Genomic DNA, 20,949 nt, shown 5'->3' with positions numbered 1-20,949 from the left:
AGCAGGAAACTCTAAGTAGGAACTCTGAGTAGGATTCTTTCTAAGGTCTGGGATAATAAATCCCTGGAGCTTAAAAAATAGTTAATGTCCTTTTGATGAATTAATGGTACGTGAAATAATTCAAGGTAGAAAATAATTTCTAAACTTTCAGGCCAGTCCTCAGACCATACCAAAGTCTTCTCAGACAGGCTGCTGAAGATGTCAGTGAGGGGCTAAACTAGCTGAAGGAGGAGATGGAAGACAATTAATGAAGAAACTCGTGTGTGTGTGTGTGTGTGTGTGAGAGAGAGACAGAGAGAGACAGAGACAGACAGGGACAGACAGGGACAGAGACAGAGATAGAGACAGAGACTGCTGTAGATGCAGTTAGGGACACAAGGTCCAAGGGAGATCTCTAAGTTAACATCCTTGGAATTCCTAAATGCATGTTCCATAGACCTATAAGCCACTTGCACACTGCAACTGCATGGATCTATCTTTTTTATAACTAGAACCAGGCCTTGCTACAAAGCAGTGAGTCACCTAAAACCCACCTAGCACCTGAATAGTGATGGGTCAAAAGGAGTTTGCCTGGCAGGGGCCAAACACATGGCACTCCCATGACTGAGAAATAACTCCCACAAAGCTAAGCTCTCTTCTTCAGCACCAGTTACAATTCTGACTCGTCTCAGAGACACTTCAAACAAAAAGATTTCAAAAATAAAAACTGATAGTATATGTTTAATGTCCAAAGTCCTGGCACTCTAGTCACAAATGCCTTGTATTTTCCTTATCCATCTTAGAGGCTCTTGAATCTCAACTGAACTCTGCTGACCCCTTTGCCTCTTTTCTCTATTGTCCCCAGTCTCTCTGCTCCTGGTTCTTTATCTCATGTCACTCCCTGACCACTTCAATTACCCCCTAGCTTTTCTTGTCCTTTGCATCTCTCCCATATGGTTGTAGTCTGTGTCCAAGGCCATCCCAAATTGTTGGCCAAGTCTATCTTGGTTTAGGCTGCTATAAATTGTAGAGAAAAAGTGTTATGTTGGTGCCAATGGCTTCAGCACAAATTCATAGTAGAAAATGAGTAAAAATCTAGATTCGTTTTAGGACAAGGGCAAAAGCAGAAGAGAGAGTTTTCACTGGAATTGATTTTCCTCAGGGAAATAAATGTCAGGGAAAGACTGTTGGTGGGGGGTTGGCGGGGAGGAGGGAGATTGAGGTAGGTTGTGGAAGGCAAGTGGGTAGAGGAAATCAGAAAAAGTAAGAATAATGTTTTGCTGTTTGATTTCTTTCACTTAAAAGAAACATTTTTAAAATGTCATAATGAAAACGATCATTTCTGGATAGTAAAAACATGAATGTTTCATATGTCGTTCTCCGCATTTTTAAACTTTTTGTTATATTAGAAAAGTTAGCAACAAAATCTTCATAGTTAATTTGGATGCACACTCTCAGTTAATTGCCATTACTTTAAGAAAATCCAACCTTTAATAACCAAAGTTTTAAATGCTGTTATTGAAAAGTTTTGGTGTACGCTTTTCAGACTTAACTTTTAAACATAACTGATACTTTAAAAACGAGGAAGAAAGAGTATGCAGCAGTCAAAGTGGACTAGAGTGGGGAGCCAGCTGAAGATGATGATAAGGACTGATGAGTATCTTGGGGCCAGGCCCCAGGGGTGTGTGGTGGGCCCTGATCCAGGCCTGCACCTCTCTCACTCAGACTTTATAGCAGCCCCTAAATTAGTCACCCTGCTCCAGTTTTGCCTCTCTCTTTTCTGGTCTCCAAAAATGGTTGGTGAGATTTTTCCAAAATGTAAATATGAATGAACCCCATGTGCTCCCCATTGCCCACAGATGAACCTCACTCCTTCATAGAATGATCCAGGACCTTCCTGTTAGGCTCTTCCAGTGGCATTTCCCATCCCATGCTTCCAACTAAATGGTGTTCTTCATGGTTCCCCAAACATCCCTGTATCTCAGTGGAAATTCTGCCTTCCTCAAGTACCACTGAAATTGAGCATACAGGAAGGCAGAATTTCTCCCACACTCAGAATTAATCATCTTTTCGCAATGCAGTCTTTGCACCACTCAAATTTCTACTGCAGACCGTACCCCCTGCAAGCTGGGGACAATCTACTGGAAATCTTCCAGTATTTTCTCCAAATGTAGCCAAAAATAACAGAGAAGTTCAGTGTTCCTGAAGAACAGAAACGTTGCTTATTTAACTCTCTATGCCTGACATCTACTAAAGGCTCTAGAACACACTGGATTCTCAATAAAAGTGTACGGAAATTAATTAAGTAATCATTTCTGAGCTTTCAGAGTTCAAATCTACATGGAAATCTTAAACTTTTACTAAAACAAATTTTGCTATAAAAATTAAAATTGAAGTCCACACATTTCGTGGCTCACACACAAGCATGTTGAGAACCACTGCAGTCAGCAGAAGCACAAAGCTGACCTTTGGAACTTGTTCCAACTGATTTTCAAGATGACTTTTGCAGTTACGATGACTCATCTGTAACTGTGACCTAAGAACGACCACCCTGTTCTTGAGTCTGTTTTCTTCAGAGGACTATGGCAGAACAGGTTACAGAACTATAGGCGACACGGGCTTTAATATGGGAAATGTGAGCTTCCCCCTAAAGGCTGGAAGGGACAGCTGAGGGGCAGCCATCTTCTTTTCCTTCTGCCTAAAGCAGTGTGGTTTTTCAAAACTTATTCAATGGAACAGCCAAAGAAGCTATTGCTAAGGATGAGAGAGCATGAGCTTCAATTAAAACAGCCTTTACGCTTTTATATTGAAAGTTTCGAGTAAGATTTCAATTTGAAATATGAGTTTTGCTGCTTAAGAAAGATTTGAAAACCACTGACCTAAAAAATTCTACAGCACCCTTCCCCAGGAAGGGAAGAGAGGCTTAAAGGGTCTACAGCCATGCCACTCTGAATGTGCCCGATCTCATCTGATCTTGGAAGCTCAGCAGGGTAGGGCCTGATTAGTACTTGGATGGGAGACCACCTAGGAATACTGGGTACTGTAGATGTTAAAAAAAAAAAGAAAAGAAAAAAAAAAGCAAGAGGGATCACATGGAAGCCACACCTGGCAGTGGTCCCAGGTGTGAGTAAATCACTTATTCAAACTCCAAGGGAAGACAGAAAAATGGAGCTTGGCTTCAGTCTTCACAGGAGGGCCACAAGCCTTTGTCCACCCCAGAGAACAGAAATCCTTTGACTTCTGAGCATGTGGAAAAATGGTGAGCATCCTGGCTAAGGCAGGCACTGCAAGGACCAGTCCTGAGATGGTCAGTCACCAGTCACCTTTTCCAGGAAGCCCTGCTTCATCATCTTAGGCAAAGCACAACATCTCTTGTAAGTCTGGATACTTCTCACCGCCCACCCAGAAGCTATCCTTGTTATTGACTTCAACTTTTTGTATCGAGTTTATCTCATTAGTTGGTGTGGGATGCCATGAAGACATAGCTGTCAGCCTGACCCCACAATAAACTCAACAAGGAAGCTCATCCTTGCCTCCTACAAATGGGCTGTTACACTCCAGTGCTGAGCAAGAAAGTGCAGATGGAGTGGTGAGATCTACCTCTCCTACAAGGCCAACAAACTCGAGCCCATAACCTGGTGATCGCTGACTAGGAAGGTTAATGAGGGCATCTTTAACAAAAAATGCCCACGGGAGGTGAAGGCAGCAACATCTCCTCAGGCAGGTGACAGACAGCCTTATTCTCAACTGTCCTAGTGCCCTCAGACTGGTGACAGAGCAGCTAGGATCACATCACCCTGAGTTACTGACAATCTCCACAGTGTCAATCACAAATTAAGTCCATATTTTGACCAAGAGCTCAAAGTTAAAAATACCTTACTTATAAAATGTGGGTGCTGGGGGAAGGCTGGTAGCAAAGGCTGTATGCCTAGCTCCAAGAGACGTGAGGAGTGACAGTTTATCTATAGTGTGTGCTGGTGTGAAGCTTTCCACTTGAGAACATTCTCCTATCTCCACTAGATAAAACCCTGTCTAAAAGAGCAGTGGTTTAGGATTCAGAAAGATCTGTGTTCACATCCTGACTTTGACACTTACTAGGCTTGGTGGCTTTTGGTAAGTCAATTAAACTCTGAGAACCCTGGTTATCTAAGTATTATTTCTTAAAATCTGGGTAATGGAACTTACTTTGTAGTGCGGGTACATGAGAAAGCACGCGAGAAGCTGTACACCACACTAACTCCTGCCTTTCAGTTCCCAAACAGCAGCCTGTTGTCCATGCAGCTCGTCCTGGGATTCCTTCCACGTTTTATTTTGGCTCTTTCTGCTTATCCAACAGTGCCCTATATTTCACATTCCCATTTACATGGCCTGCTCTGTGAAGAGGGGGTTAGCTGTTAACTGCTCCCCATGATAAGCGCCATGCCTGGAACACTCAGTTGGTGTTAGCTGATGGGAAGAACAGAGGCCTCCATTTTTCCAAGAATGATGTGGTAGGGAAGAAGGAAATAAAATACAGTCGACGGAGGTGGTTCTCGGAGCTGAAAAGCTGAGCCAGTTGCTACCCAACTACCTCTGTTTCTGCCTCCTCCTATGTCTGTCCCAAAGGAGAGTGGGCCAGGGCTGCAAGTGTGTGTATGTGTGGTGGGGCGGGGGTGGGGGGGGTTTTCTTGGGGTTCTTTTTTTTTTTTTAGTTTTTAAGAACAAACACAAATACAACTGTGTGTCTGTGTGTCTGTGTGTATGACACGTATAATGGCAAAACTGTTTCCATTGAGGAATATTCTTAAAATCACCAAGTGAGAAAATGAGTGCTTCCTGTACCCCATGGGGATCCCTCTGAACAGGAGAGCTTCACCACCACTTACTGGGCCTTTGGTCTAGGGCTATGTGCCCTGGAGAGTCTATAGGAACCACACAGTGTAGAAATAGAGTAATACGTAACATCATGGGTGGAAACACAAAATTGATGTCTATAAATTTCTTTGTACATCATTAATTCGTTAGCTCGGAGAAACTAGAAACAGAGTCAGAACTTGAGCAAACATTGTGGTAGTTACATCCACATAGAGAGGACTGCACCTTTGGTTAAAAAGCAGGATCTAAGAAGTTATCTTAGTCTTCCAACTGCTCAGCCAGTGCAGCTAAAAGCCAGCCACCATCAGCCACACGTGCGAGCGAGCCAGCATGCTGCCCACTGCAGAGGGCACACCAAATGCTCCTTCCTAGTCACTAGTCCTACTCCACAGCCAACCTTATTTGCATAAAAAAAGTTGGAGGATTTTGGGACAGGGTCCCAGTGTTCACCACATATGAAATTGCACTTTGTTCTTTAGGCTTAGAACAAACACATGAATTTACTTAACGTATGGAAAAATAAAGAACGGAACAAAAAATGGCATATGGGAAAGGCAACAACAATATGAGCTACAAATTTGTTTTGATTATAAAGTAAAACTCCATGCAAACTATAATCCCTTTGTATTTCTAAAACAGGGCATTATGAAAAAAAAGTCATGTATGCTTTACTGCAAATTTTGGAAGGGGAAAAAATAGGGAGAACTTGCATTTAAAAAATTGTCCATGCCTCTATTTTCTCTATGAAAAAATGTTACAAGATGGGAAAATGAGGCACATGTAAAAAAATTTTAAACTCAAGTACGAATGGAACTGCAAACATAAATTTGGTCAGAAGCTTTCCCATCTTTAAGATCTATCTTTTTTTAAAGGCCTCACCTCCAATTTTTTTAATAACTTAGAAAACAATATTAAGCAATGTAGAAGAAATCTGGCAGGAAATACTGTGTTGGAAGAACACGTGAAGAATTACATGAAAGAGGCGTATTTTTCGTAAGTATTCTTGAAAATACATCAAAAGCACAAAACAATTTCTAAATATTTTTTTAAAGTAATTTCATGATGACCACTGTGGAAATGATTCCTGTTTATAATTTCTACACAAACTTTGTGTCTCTGAACTTTTTTCCTCTCCTAGCCAAAGGCTGCTTGGTGGACATTCGAAGGGTAAAAAAAAAAGAAATCAAGGTTTTGTGCTGAAAGTTATTAAGACCAGCTCTCTGCTGCATTTGCATTGTTATTAGGGTCACACACACACACACACACACACACACACACGCACGCACACGCACACCCACACACTGAGCTTAATGTGAAGCTAGTACAGAAACAGAGAGATTAGACACAAAGAAATGTAAACAGCTCTCACATGCGAGGAAACTAGGTTACGAGAATCCCAGCACCAGGCATTCACCAGTCACCATGGAAAACAGGAAGTGAGATGCATAGCAACCACAAGCCAAAAAGCAGGAAAGCGCATACCTTTAGCTTGGAATGAAAATCACGAGATTTCCTTCTGGCAAGAACCTGAATGTGACTAGACACCTGCAGGGTAGGGGAAGGGAGGAAAACAAAGGAAAAGCCTGTAACCATGGAGATGAAAAGCCCCCTACAACTGGGCAAGCCAGACGTACCTTAATGGCGGCTTGAATTTCTCGAACTTTCTTTCTTGCTAAGACCTGTATATGACTAGACACCTACATTGTTCGGGTTTATGAGGGGAAACAAAACAAAACAAAACAAAACAAAAAAAGGAAATCAAATATAAAATTGCTGCTCCTTAGAAAGGTTTGGGGTGGGGTGGGGGGGTAGGTTATTTGCATCTCAACAAAGCTCTGCAGTTAGGAGGACACAGTCCCAGCCAGACACCAAGCCCCCAGCGCTGCTCTAAGCTTTTCAGACTGGGTCATCACTGCAGTGACTTGATTCAGGAGGGAAGTTTAGGCTAATCCAGTTTTTTCTCACCCGGGAGCAATCACGGGCACGGGTTGAGAGGGGGAGATTGGGGTTGTTTTCTTTATGAAATTAGAAAGGTGGGAGTAGAGGTAAATGAAAATATTTATAGCTTCTCAGTATCAGGAGGGAAAATCCCTTTTTCTCAATTTAGAAGAGACGATCCATAAATTAGCACATTCTTCAGAATCAAAAAGCTGAAGCTGTCGGTTGTATTCTGATCTCATTAAGAGCTCTGGATTCTGTAGCAAATGTTAAAATAATACTGACATGTAAATTAGATCTCAAAGTGAAATGGAAAGACCCAGTTAGCAGAGCATTTTTTTTTTTTTTGCCCTTATAAATATCTTTAATCCTTCCACTCTTTTGGGTATTGACTGGGCGCCAAGTGGATTTGCATATTATTACAAAGCGCAAAGTGTGAATACAGCCAGCCAGCCATCCTGTCAAAAATCTGGGTTGAAAACCACACGGATTTGCTGAACAACAAATTCACATTGGAGAGGTATCACCAACTGCTGCCTAAAAACACCCCCAGGATGCCGGGTGTGGAAACCAAGCCAAGCCTGGCTTCTGAAACAATGATTCCACTGGGTAAACAAATTTGCATCTCTTTCAGCAGGGCTTGGTTAAATTTAGAAGAGTCCCCCAGTGAAGGGGTTGGGCACATGACCAGAGCTCACAGACCAGCAGACAGCCCAAGCCCAGCACTTTCACTATGTTAAGAATGAGATCTTGTCTGTTTTTGTGTTTCAGAAATTTAGAACCTTCCATGTAAAAGTTCAGCAACTCAGACTGTGAGACAATTACTTCATTTCAAACACTCTAAAACACAGGATTTATGATAATAAAAGACCCTTTCAGCTTTAACTTTGTCTTTGAGTTTAAATCGTTCGTTCATTTTTTTTTTTAAAGGAGACGCGAGAACTCCTCCATTCTCTTTACCCCTCCATCTGGCTCCTGCTTTCACTTGTTTTCACTCGAATTTTGTTCTGATGTGATTCTCTGACTTAATGAGAACCACTGTCCCCTGTCGGGGGAACATCCACCAAACAAAGTCCTGCCTCTGAACACTGGCAGGACGCCACTTCCCTCTATGCTGACTCAGCAGCCAGGCTCCCGGCTGGGGCACATGTAGCATTCCTGGGGGAAAGCTCTCCCCCTCATAAACACTCATGAAAACAACTCATCACTGAGCAGAGGACTGGAATCTGCTGCTCAGGCTTAATGAGACCACAGTTGAGTTTGCCTTTTGGTTTGATTATAGTTTTTAAAATCCATGTCAGATCCATCAGCATAGGTCAACATCAAAAAATGAATTTTTTCAGTTAACAACTCACCCATAAGGTTTGTCTGATTTTTCTCCCCCTTCCCCTTTTTCTGTTTTTAGTTAAACACAAATTTCTCATCCATTCCAGTTCTGAACTGGGTCTGAGATTTGGGCTGTTTTACATCAAAAAGGAGGAGAGCCAGAGCCCTCACAAAGGGCAGAAGAAAATTCCTGACACTGTTCTGCACAAAGATATTTCAGTTGTAACTTCATTTCAGTCACAGCAGCTACTGACAAAAAGCCATAGCTTAAGGAGCAACAGTTCCCTGGACGCACATCATTCAGAATCATATTCAGGCCAATACTCATGGCTGCTAATATTACTTTTTCATTGAAATGATGACTAATATATAATTGTTCCAGGATTTTACAATGCACAAAATCTCAAAATTTCATGACTTGCAAGTATATTTGCACCTGCAGCTCTTACAGTGTTTGCAGATACAAAGTTTGGGAAAGAAATAAAACTGTTAATATACAGTACAGGAGCAGTTCATACACTGTCCTTAGCAGTAAAACTTTCCCATCTGGAGACCACATAGTAAAGGGTCACTGAAATGATGAACAGTGAAAACTGAGCCAATTTAAAACACCAAATTTAGACAGCACTGACGTCCTTACAGGGAACTCAAATTGGGGGCTCCTAGGATCCAAAGCACAGACAGCCACTGCAGCCAAAATGCCTCCTTGGGCCATTCGCTGACATGCAAAATTTCCAGGTAGGTTATTTTACCTGTTTTCTGGTCCTCGTCTTCCCTGTCCTGAGTTTGATGTATCTGGCTATCAATTCGTTCCTACCTGAAAGAAAGAATAATTTACAATAAGAAGGGATATTGGGGGCTCCTAGGATCCAAAGCACAGACAGCCACTGCAGCCAAAATGCCTCCTTGGGCCATTCGCTGACATGCAAAATTTCCAGGTAGGTTATTTTACCTGTTTTCTGGTCCTCGTCTTCCCTGTCCTGAGTTTGATGTATCTGGCTATCAATTCGTTCCTACCTGAAAGAAAGAATAATTTACAATAAGAAGGAAAAAAAAAAAAAAAAAAGCATCTGAAACCTAAGAATAGAATTCAGAATCCGTTGTAGCTCTAAGTTTATTAATATTATAAAAACAAAACAGTAATTGTTTGCAAAAACATTTAGACAAAGTTAGGATGAGGGGCATTTAATTATGAACTATGATCAGCAATTGAGGACAGATATGTGCTTTTAAAAAATGTGCCCCTTTTTTTTTCCCATTTGTATCTAAATAGGTAGTCATTTGCATAAGCAACAAATACAAGGATTAGTGTGGGAGTCCATAAACTTGGTTCTGTTCTAGCCTTATTTTTCATTTTCATTCCTCCTCACCCAGGTTTCTACTTTTAGTTATAGAGTTTTTACAGCCACTATAGAATGAACGGCTGTGGCCACAGAAACCCTACGATAAGAAGCTAACAGTATGAAAGCAGACATCTCCTAACAGTAGTAGTAGTCACCACATTAGTAACTAACCATACACAAGATCATGTCTGCGAAAAAAATGACTCAACCTCCTCAAAGCTTTATTACTTTGGGGGGAAAGAAAATGCCTGAAAGTATAAGCAAATACCTCCCATCTGTACCATACCAGGAGAATGAGAAGTTTCAGGTAACCTGACTCTGAAGAACTATAAGACTATAATACAACAGGAAAGTATAGCCCCGAAGCTAAGTGGGGGAAATGTAATGCTATGTGAAGTTAACCCATTCCTGTAAAACATGGGTCCAAACTGTAACTATAATCGTAACTGTCTGGCTAGTTGTATAATTTGTATTTGTAGTCTTACTTTCCAGGCATACTGCATACCTGACTAGAACAAGAGATCTGTCTTATTCCCCAAAGCCTCTCCAGCACCCCGCACACTGCTGGTACACAGAATAAATGCGGAAGTAACACAGCCTCTGGTGAAAGAATGACCACATCCACCAGATCTCCCTTGGCCGACTAAAGAACTGGCAGCACTAATGGGGACCAATCAAGAGTGTCCTTATGGAAATCTTACATGAGAATTTTAAGAACTGTCCCATCACTGCCTGCAACATTCCTATAATTATGGCTCTGTCCACCACCTGCCTGTTTGGACTATAGAACACACAGCCACGGGAAAGCAAAGGAATTGTGGAATCTTGGGGCTGTTGGGTCATGCATTCCCACCCCTAAAAGTCAAAGGCCTTATTAGCCTAAACTAGCACTTCTAGAATTCAGGAAGCAGTCCATTTTACCTTAAAACAGTTAAAGATAAAACAACCCTCCTTATCTGTTGCTTCCTGTAACTTTCATCCTCAGAGTCTTCTTATTCCTCTTAACAAGAAACAAGACTAGTCCCTTATGCACATGACTGACTCTCAGATATTAATGACAGCTTTCAGGTTCTCCTGGAGTTGTGTCCAGGCCAAAGCTCCCCTGTTCCTTTGTTATCTGTGACAAGCTCTGGAACACGCACCGCCCTCCATATATCCTGTGACCATCCTTTGTCTAACTTTCCTTTCGTAGCCTTGAGCCCAGAACTGTAGGGATGTTCCTGCTGTGACAGATCCACAGCAGAGTGGGTCTATCGCCTCTCTCATCCTAAATACTCCACCTCTGTTGATACAGCCTAACACTGCATTTGGTTTAGCCGGGCCACAATAAACAGTCAACTTACGTCAATTTGAACTCCTAGGACTTTTTCATACAGACTACTCCGCAGATATATCCCTACCCCTATACCCAGTCTTTTCATGCATACTTAGGATTTTCATATCCAAACACAGAACCTTACATTTATTTCTATTGCATTTCAACCCGTTAAATAAAGTCCATCATTCCAGTCTGAAAGGATCTTGATTGTGTAACTACACTTACCCTTTAACCACAGGAAAAGGACCTTGAAATTCAGTTTTGAGGACTGCTTCTCTAAGGATTCTCTTTCAAACTTTTGAGAACTACCAATATCTCCTGTAGTGTCATCGGGTCTACTTCTCCATCTCTCAGATGGTTGTACAGATTTTGCAATTTGTCTCAAAGGCTTGCTGATAGCTGGGCCCAGCTAGGAGTACCTAATTACCAGAAGCCAGACCTAAATGACAATGTCTGCAGATGAGCGAAGCATCCTCCAGCTTGGGGCCTCACTTTGCACCCTGTTCAGGGCTGTCTGAGTGGCCAGGATGAAATAAATCCAGGGCTCTGTATTACATACAATTTCATCTGAACCTTGTCCAGATAGCAAAAATGTCTCCTGTCTCCATACTTGCTTAATTTTCTGTGAAAGCAGACAGAATAGATTGTTATGTGTGACAATCACCCATATAACTAATTTTTAATTTCTCATGGCATTTGGCTGAATGGATGAGATCAATATCCAGGACGGCCACATTTGACTGTATACCCTGGAGTCTATACAAAGGGCACCCCTTGCAGTTAAACAATGTCAACTCATAATTTAGATTACAGTACTTCTAAAAATCGCCACTTCTGCAACAGGCCCTCAGTGAGAATCTACTATGTGCAGAGAGCATTATGCTACAGTCATCATTCCATTCAAAACTTGTCTTAACTCTTATGACCCTGTGCTTTACATGGGTAAGATCACCTTTCAAAACCCTGTATCCTTTCTACATATCATATTTCAAGCCTATGTGTTTCTTATCTCTGTAAGGAATATCACTGATTCAATTTTTAAATTCAAATTCAATTAACACTAAACATCTACTGTGATCTAGGCATTGTTAATCACTTTAATTCATGTGAATTTTTTAATGACCATGAAGGTAGCTTTGTGTACAGAAAACATTATTTGGGTTTACCTGATTTATAAAAATGTATATTTCATTTGTTTGGTTATTTTACAAAAACCACTTAAATACCTAGTTCATCCTTAAGTTTTAAGTTCAACTCATGCATCTTATAATTTTTACAATCACTTTCAAAGGTCCATTCGAATAAAATTTGGCCCATTTCTCGAACCTACAATCTTTTAAATATTTAAAACTATGTAATTTAGAACGTATTTCTTTTAAATATTAGAACTGTTTGATTCAACTTATAAAAAAAACTTTCCCTTAAACAACTCTTAGAAACCTAATAAACTATCATAAATGCTCTAATATTGCTTACAAATCTAGTAAGACTTCAATACTTCCAAAAAGCAAATCTAAATCAATTACCCCATGTCACATTTCAATTTGGAAATACAGGCTAACCTGTTGCATGGGCAAAATTATTTTTAAAAATTACTTGAGTGAAGGGGTTAGGAAGTACGAATTGGTAGTTACAAAATAGTCATGGGGATATAAAATACAGCATAAGGCTAACTCCATCGCCCTTCCCAGCCCACTGCCAATAAACAACTATTTAAGGGGGAAAAATAATAATAATAATATTGTAATAACTATGTATAGTGCCAGGTAGGTACTACTAGACTTATTGGGGGGATCACTTCAAAAATTCCATGTCTAACCACTACGCTGTACACCTAATATAAAATAATACTGAATGTGAACTATAATTGGAAAATAAAATTTAAAAAATGTCAAATATGTATAAATCCTTTAAATCAAAAACATTAATACTATAGCTTTGGTTCTCTTAAAATCTCCTATTTTCAATTATAAATCTTCCCAGAATTAAAATATGCTTACCCATTAGGGAAACATGTATGCCATTCCAAATGATTTTGGAATATCTTTTTGCTTGGAGTTGTACATATTTTGGGGAAATCAAGTAGGTTCTCAAGGGATTCTTATCAGTGACCTTGATAGGATGTCCTGAGACCTATTTATATTTCTATAGCAGGGACCTCTAAATGGGGTGGATCCAAACAGTCCAGAGCTCTGGATCCGAATCATGGTACTAAGACAGGGTCCCCAGCTCCTGGGTTGTGGACCTGTACCAGTCTGTGGCCTGTTAGGAACTGTGCTGCAGTGAAGTGAAGCTTCATCTATTTGCAGCCGTTCCCCTGTGCTGGCAGCACCATCTCAGCTCCACCTCAGATCATCAGGCATTAGATTCTGTTAGCACCAGTCGCCAAAAAGGCCAACAAGGTTGGAGACTGCTGTACTAAGGTACAGAATTCTCTTCTCAAGGACTGGAAACTCAGTGGCACCAGCCATCAGTGATGTAACTGGCAGTGGGCCTCTGGTCCATGCAACACAGTCTTGTTCTGTGGTCAGTGTTAGGATACTGGGTATTAGAAATGTTAACCCTCATTGTTTTTTCTCTTCCAACACACACGCACGCGCGCACGCGTACACACACACGCACACCAGCACGCAGCCACACATCCCCGCATACAGTGGTGCTTCCTTCAGTAAACTTTCCATTACAAAAAATGATTTCAACAAAATTAACTTTAAAGTTAATCATGATGTTCCTAAACTAATCATACAGTCATGAGGGGACCACATACTTTGTGCCTCATGATGCCTGTCTGGTGCATCAGGGATATAAAAAGAAGACAGCCAGCCTGCCTGCCCACTGTCCAACACAAGGGCTAAGATACAAGAGCAAATCGGCTCTACACATCAGACAACTATTGCCATGAAAGAGGTTCTAGTAACATGTATGAGTAATTGGCCACAAATAATTCAGGAAATCTAGAAAGCCTTCCCCAAAGTACTGGAACATAAGCTAGGCTTTTAAGGATAGAATATATATTCTCCAACATTTTATTATGAAAAATTTCAGACATACAGAGTTTTTTTGCAGATGAATTTTATACTGTTGTTGCATTTCAAAATAAGTGGTAGGCAAGAGTAACACGCCTGCCTTCAGTGTGTATATCCTAACTAGAGTGATAAGGCTGATTTTTGATAGGCAGAATGAGGGAGGGGGGTCGAAGACCATTTTAGACAGAGAAAGCAGCATTTCTCTAAAGCATAGGCAAGAAACTGGTACTCTTTTTAAAAACCCGTCTGCTGACCCCCAAGCTCTCCAGACTACTGCACATTCTTTCTTTCTGATACCAGGAATCTCTAGATTCTATATTTATAGCACCCACAGCATTCATGACTTATTTCCTTCATTCTTCTTGATAAATCCTTGTAATAGCTTATAGAGCTGAGTGGCAATGTCACACTTCACCACTAAGTGTCCTGATACTACTGTTCCTCTGCAGCATAAAATTTCCTTTAGGAATGCATATACCCTATCACTTCTTTAGGTCTGAGATTCTGCAGCTGCAGCTGCCCTTGCGTTTCCCACAGGCAGCAGCAAAGATAAACACGGCCTGACCTGCCACTTTTATACTATGATCCTCACCAGGCACTGCAATCCAGTTTTTATTTTATTTTTCCTTTCTCCTAAATAACATAACACAGTTGAAAGTGATCCCATCATCGGCTTCCCCTGCATCCCAGACTGCCATGAAATTTCCTGCTACAGGGGCAATTCAGAGAGATTCCTGCAGAAAGGCTTAGAGTTTGCACTGTGTCTGCCTTACCCAGACAGAAGAATGGTTAACGTTGTTGTGGGCTGTGTGTGTAATGGGATGTGGCCTCAAGGTCATGTTTGAGGCACAGCAAATGCAGGGTCTGCGGCTAGAAATTGTAGCCCAGAGACAGTCCGCTTTAACAGCCTAAGAGCCACTTTGTAATTGAATGGAGTCAAGGAGCCACAAAGAAAAAAGTAACAAATGGACTGCTTCTCTTCCTTGGCTGCAGACATTTCTAAGGCAAACTCATACCCTCAGCAGGCTGAACTGACCCCAGCTAGTGTACTCTGAGAAAACCTCTACTGGCCCTCCCTTTGGGAGAAATATGTGAGGATTCCCCACATATTTTTTTCCCATGTTAAAAAAAATGAGAATCAGAAAGAAAACTCAGCTTCCCTTCATTGCTGGACCAAAGCTGTATCAAATGGGCACCAGTGCTATAGATACAGCCATAGGGTCTTCTATACCCTCTCACAAATCCAAACTTAGCCCAACAGAACTACTAGAACATTCCTTGTTAACACTTTGAGCTTCCTGAGCTCTGTACCTGCACCCATGATTGCTTTCATGGCCCATATTGCCCCTGCCCATTTCTGCATGTCTGGATCCCACCCATCTTTCAAATACCTCAACCTTCTTGAGCCTTCCAGCTGGAAGATGCCTCCTCTCTTCGGAAATATCCATAGCTCTTGACCTTGTCCTCTTTGCTGTTGGCCTGTATCTATTCTGCCTTATATTCTATCATTTGGTACATGTCATGGCTCCAATCAGATCATAAAATCATTGAGAGTAAGAACCAATGGCATCCATCTTTTCTCTGTTTCCCCTTCTCAGGCAGCCCAATGTTTTTAGAGTGAGTCATTCATTGTTAGAGGCAGAAAAGAGGGTCCTACATCCTTACAATCCAGTTTGACCCTGAATCATCAATATAAGTGAAAAAAAGGGTGATCCAGTGAAAAGAAGCAAAGAAAGATGCTTTCCACAAGTGACAACACCATGGGGCATGGCTCTATCCTCCAACAGAAGACAGAACAGCGGCACCCAACACAGAGCGGTTTACGAAGGACTTTCCCAGGCAAGAATCTATAAAATAATGTTAAAATACTTTCTAGCCACAGCTGAGATTCATCTAAAAGAAAAAAATATCTTAGGATATCAAAGTCAACAACCAAAAAGCACAGATGTAGGGGGCAATGTGGGAACCAAGCGTCACCAGTTAAGGAGCAGTCTACAGAAGGATGTTTAAGGACCCTGTCCTCCTGAAGATCTGAGAGCTTTATATCTATGGATATGGCCAGATGAGGCAGTAGAGAGTCTTTATTAACCAGTGAGGAGTTAATAATTAACCTTTTCACCCACACTGCTGCCATTGTCCCAGCTACACTGGGAAAGAAAGGTCTACCAAAGCTGGCAAGTCACCCACTAGTCAGACACCAAATGTAAAGCACAATCAACATGCTAGCATTGTGGGGGTAAAAAAATGCTATCTCTGCCTTCAAGGAGCTTATACCTATGAAGGCCTCTCATCCATGAGAACAATGGCAAGTTATCCTATCCTTCCCCAAGCCTCTCATGCACAGCACGCATCGCAGATGTCACATCCCATTTATCTGGAGGATTGCATAATGAACGCCTGCTTCCCCTACTGTGAGATAGAAGTTCCAAAAGAACACAGACCATAGACTGCGTTTTGTTCGTCACTATACTCTTGACGCCAAGAATACAGCAGGTCCTCAGAAAGTATACACCAATAGAACGACTGACTAAGTGAGAGGGATGGAGAACCAGAGTGGGAGACGGGACGAGACTGAGATTGGGGGTAAATCAAGGTTCACGATAAAGAGCATTTGAACCAGTCCAAGAGTTGCCAATGCGGAAGTTTAGGAACAGTGTCTCGGTTAATCCCCAATATAAATCATTGACCAAAAATCAGCACCAATGTGGAAAATCACCAGAAAGGGCAAGGCAGCCTGTCCTGGGTTGTCAGGGCTGGCACTGCATGTTCTTGATCTAAAGGTTTATAAAACGAACTGATAGCCTTCAGGAGGTAAACAGTGGCAAGTCCCTGAAATAACCTGTGTCTGCATTCACCTAGGGGCTTATAATGGAACAGCTTTAGAAGAAAAAAATACACGAGGAAGACTGCGTGAACTCCTGGTTAGTCAGAACTTACTCCTATCCCTTCAAAATGCCTGGCAATAACCCAAGTCCACCTTTTCAGAGTTCCTATCAATCAGTGGCAGCTGACAACATTATCAAGCGATGGCCCCATAAAACACTGTGTACTCTTTCATCTTAGTGGACAGCTCACAAACTATACATCTGCATGAGACTACAAGGATAAAAAGAGATGAGCAAGTAAAAATGTCTAATGCTATGCGTTGAATACAATCCCTCTATTTTGGATAGAAGTTCTTTTTATTGTAATTATTTCCAGAAGGAAAATAAATATGAATGAAGTTTTTCTAATGGCACATTCTCTATGAAGCAATAAAGAGATGCCACACAATCACCTTTTTAATACTCTAATGAATAATTTAACTAGCCTTAATACTTTATGCCTCTAGTTATTTTTCTTTCTAATCCATCCTACACACAGCTACCCCCCAACACAAGCTCTGGTTTATCCACTCTACTGCTTCAAGACCTTCAGTGCTGCCCTACTGCCTATAGTCTGAAGGTCAAACTGCTTTCGTATAGTATTCAATGTTGTTCCACCATCTGGCCCTAACTTTTTATTTTCACCACCACCACCATCACCTTAATCCATTTTATCACCATCAAAATGACACCCAGTTCCAGTTCCATGAACCATCCTGCCTTTCTAAGGTTTTGCTCACAACTGCAACATGCCTTAAGGCTAGCAACCAAAATCCTTCCAGGTTCAGCTCAGGTGGTGGCTCCTCCCTGAAACCCCATCCGAAGCATGGCTGAAACATGCACTAGGTATGGAACCTGTGGAGAGGAGTGAGACAGGGAGCTAGGAGGCCAGGAGCCTGGAGCTCACTTTACAGACCAGTGGTTGGGAAAAAAACTCCAAAATATTACACAGCGAATTGAAACAAAAGACACTGTGAGTTAAAAACAAATTGCTTAGTATATGAGCTCTGTCTGACTGGGAAAGTAACAGAGATTAACCATTCTGTCCTGGGCCCACAGCTTGTTACTTCTGCATGTGTCAGGGCACTGCCTACATTCTGGATCTAGTAAGAGATTCCTGTGTAACAGACCATAAGCTCCTTACAGGGAGGGTCTATGTCCTCAGCATCACTGTATTCCACACACTCAAGGTGTGCCTGGGTTTTAATGGAACCTAAGTTTGTTGCCTCCAACGGCAACCTAAATAGACCCCTACCCACAGGTTCTCAGGGGAGTTTTCACATATCTTGTGGGCATTCACCTTTTCTTTCATGCCCACATCTGATTATGTTGCTTTACTACATTAATAGACCCTTGTTTACTACAAGAAAAACATTCCTGAGCCTGGTGTCTAGGCCTAACAGCCCATTCTGGTAGAGAGCTCGTCTATTCTACTATAAGGAGCTTCACAGTGTTCCCCAAGTCACGGTCATGCTTTTGCACATCTCTATGCCTTTGTAAAACCATCTGTCCTTAAATGTCCTTTTATTCTCCTTTGCCTGAAACTCCTATTCATCCCTGTAAGCCCCAAATGAAGGATTCCTTCCTGACATCTTCTGGGAGCCATCCAAACTGGGTCAGTCATTTCCTCCCTCGTACTCACATGTGCAAAGCCGCCCTGCTGTTGCTGCACTGCCATTACCTACCTGTGGGACTATCCATTCCCTGTTTAGAGTAGTGACTGGTCCATGAAAGGAGTCTATCTAGTTCTCTGCAACCGCAGATTTGGCACCAATTAAGTAGGAACTAAATGAATGAATGAGTGAATGAATGAGCCCTCCTTTTCCATATGAAGAAAAACAGAAAAAATGATCTAGAAAGAAATTATACAAATTAAACATCACTAGCAACATCAGTTATGACTATTTCAGTGCCAGGCGGCACAATTTTCTAGACCTTCGTTCTGCTCTCTTAACTTGGTACAAGTGAGACCAACACATGCTCTTTTGCTCCTCACTCCTCTCTCTGCCCACCGACCTTCACATGCCACAGTAATATGGACCTGGTCCAAAAAAAAGCTAATCTCAGCATTAACCCAGAAGAGTCTTGTTAATGAAAAACTTTGCTAAGAACACTCTGTTTGTTTATTAATTACTTGGCCTTAGAGAAGTGTGAAATCCACACATTCAAAGTGCTAAAAACTGCTGGTCTTTAATGGAAAATCTTTAATAGTGGCAATGCTGCAGACTTGGTTTTGTTTTTTGTTTTTGTTTTTTGACTCAGATGTATGATTGCCTAGATATTTCTGGGGAAGCAGGACTAGTACTTATGTGAATATAGGTACCTTGCTTAAATTCTCTGGACCTCTATTGCCCTTACCTGTAAAGTAGGGGATAAAAAAACAACCTAAAGCGTTGTTGTATGCATTAGCAACCACAAATGGCTATTCTGGCACACCCAGGTGATTTATAGTGGTCCTATAACTATTATGCAATGTCCCTATACTTGGTTCATATATTTTCATTGCTTGAACTGATCTACAAGGTTTCTGTCCAGGACGCTGTACCACATTGCATCCAGTAAAAACCTACACTGCCTCTACATTCAGTGTTATTGAAACTGAACGTATTTTCCATGCTACACTGAAAATGTTCTCAAGTTTTGCATCACCTTAAATTTTCAAAATGATATAGCCATAAACGTTGTTTCCAAGTAAAAGAAACCCTTTATTGTGATATCTTAACATTGAGAGGGCATCATGCAAGCTACTTATTTGCTACAATAATCTTTTAATTTAGAATAGATTCTTCATTGAATAAAATAGCAGGAATTAGGTTTTTGCCAAGGGCTAAGTGTGGCCAAAATTCTTATAATTTGTGGCAGATCATAAAATTATCTCAACGAATAGGCTGGAGGCATTGCATTAAATAGCATGTCCCCCATTGGGTTTCCGGAATATAGTTCTTAGTGCAAAAATACAACTATCACTAGAAGAATTAAACATCAACTCTGTAGCTACTATAGCAGTAGCTACAAAAGGTGCATTATGCAAGCATTAAATCAAAATGACACACATGGGATTATTTGCTGCTTAAAAAACATGCTAAAGAGAAATCTAAATATCTAGGTCCTTTGTAATTCTTTTTAAAGTAATATGGAAACCATAATGATAAAGGACATTTTTAAAAAATGTACTCAAACTGGAGAAAGTGAAATAATTTGGGGGTTAAGCTAAATGAAATACTGTGTAACAGGCAGAGGCAAAGTGAGAGATAGAGAGGTAGAAAATAACATGTGCTGAATACCTACTATGTGCCAGCACTACACAGTGTACTGTGCTTATATACTCTTATGTTTAACCTTCACGCTCACTTTATTCCCACTTTACATATGCTGAAGCTGAGGTTTAAAGAACTTAAGAAACTAACTCAAGTTTCCAAACTAGTAAGTGGTAGAGTTGGGACCTGAATGCAGTTTTATCTTCCAAGCTCATTATTCCTTAACTTTAGAGCAACTGCTCTGAAAATTGCTTCTACAATGTTAACTTCTCACAAAATCATTACTAAGTGTTTAGTGAAAATAAAATCTTAGAAGGGGGCACAAGCCAACCATGAAATGGATTGGATTGCATATATACCATTTTAAACGTTCTGCATTTGACACCTACAAAACAGGATAAAAGCTTCAACTCCTTTGTACGCACCTGAGGCCTTCATAATCTCTCCTCCCCTGTTTAATAACATCTATTGATTATTTTCTGTATAAAAGGCCTTTTGCTAGGCACTGTAGGAGACACATGCTGGAATAATACATATCCTCTGCCCTCAAGGAGGAGAAATGAGGCAAGAAACCACACAATGGGAGTAAAGGACAGATTATTAGGAGGATGAGAGGAAACATACTTAAGAACAGTCTGAGTTATTTTTAAGTTGATAAATTGTGTCCAGAGATATTTCCTCCTATGGTTACCATGCTCAGGCCAAGTCCAACTGGTTTCAAAACAAGGAGTAGCCAAAGGCAACAATTACAGGCCAATCATTAAGGAGAAAGCAGTGGCCTATGAAATAAGCTTTCTATTTTAGATGGTGAACAAGCAAACCAAACAGATTACCTCCTTCGGTTTTAGCATTCAAAATTCATCACATTTTTATTCTCCTTTTAAATTTCTACTTACCTGGATAATAGGCAATATATTCTCTTTGAAAAAAAAAATCAAAATGTTACTCATACAAACCCACTTATTTGCCTTTTCTCCTGCCACTCTCTACACACATTGCCATGTCATGATGGGTACTATACCCTTTGCATGAATGACCGGCCTC

General features: G+C 41.0%; 1 protein-coding gene and 1 pseudogene across 14 annotated transcripts in view; one reads left to right on the top strand and one right to left on the bottom strand.

Annotated features, from left to right (window-relative positions):
- TEAD1 (TEA domain transcription factor 1) overlaps positions 1–20,949 on the bottom strand; it is a 252,398-nt gene that overhangs the window by 66,087 nt on the left and 165,362 nt on the right. For 4 of the 14 annotated variants that reach the window (XM_015596482.2, XM_025038630.1, XM_025038653.1 and 1 more), the window contains exons 3-5: positions 9,050–9,114; positions 6,468–6,530; positions 6,316–6,378 (exon numbers count right to left, since the gene is read on the bottom strand). In XM_015596482.2, the coding sequence (XP_015451968.1) occupies positions 6,316–6,378; positions 6,468–6,530; positions 9,050–9,114 (191 nt within the window). Of the gene's footprint in view, positions 1–6,315; positions 6,379–6,467; positions 6,531–8,849; positions 8,920–9,049; positions 9,115–20,949 lie in introns of those variants that run through there. The other 10 variants (XM_025038633.1, XM_025038655.1, XM_025038642.1 and 7 more) reach the window with 5 other exon arrangements.
- On the top strand, positions 2,910–3,028 carry LOC112469579 (annotated as a pseudogene).

This window comes from Pteropus alecto, unplaced genomic scaffold, assembly GCF_000325575.1.
Source record: "Pteropus alecto unplaced genomic scaffold, ASM32557v1 scaffold461, whole genome shotgun sequence".
Classification (NCBI taxonomy): domain Eukaryota; kingdom Metazoa; phylum Chordata; class Mammalia; order Chiroptera; family Pteropodidae; genus Pteropus; species Pteropus alecto.
This window is presented reverse-complemented; position numbering and strand designations above follow the sequence as displayed.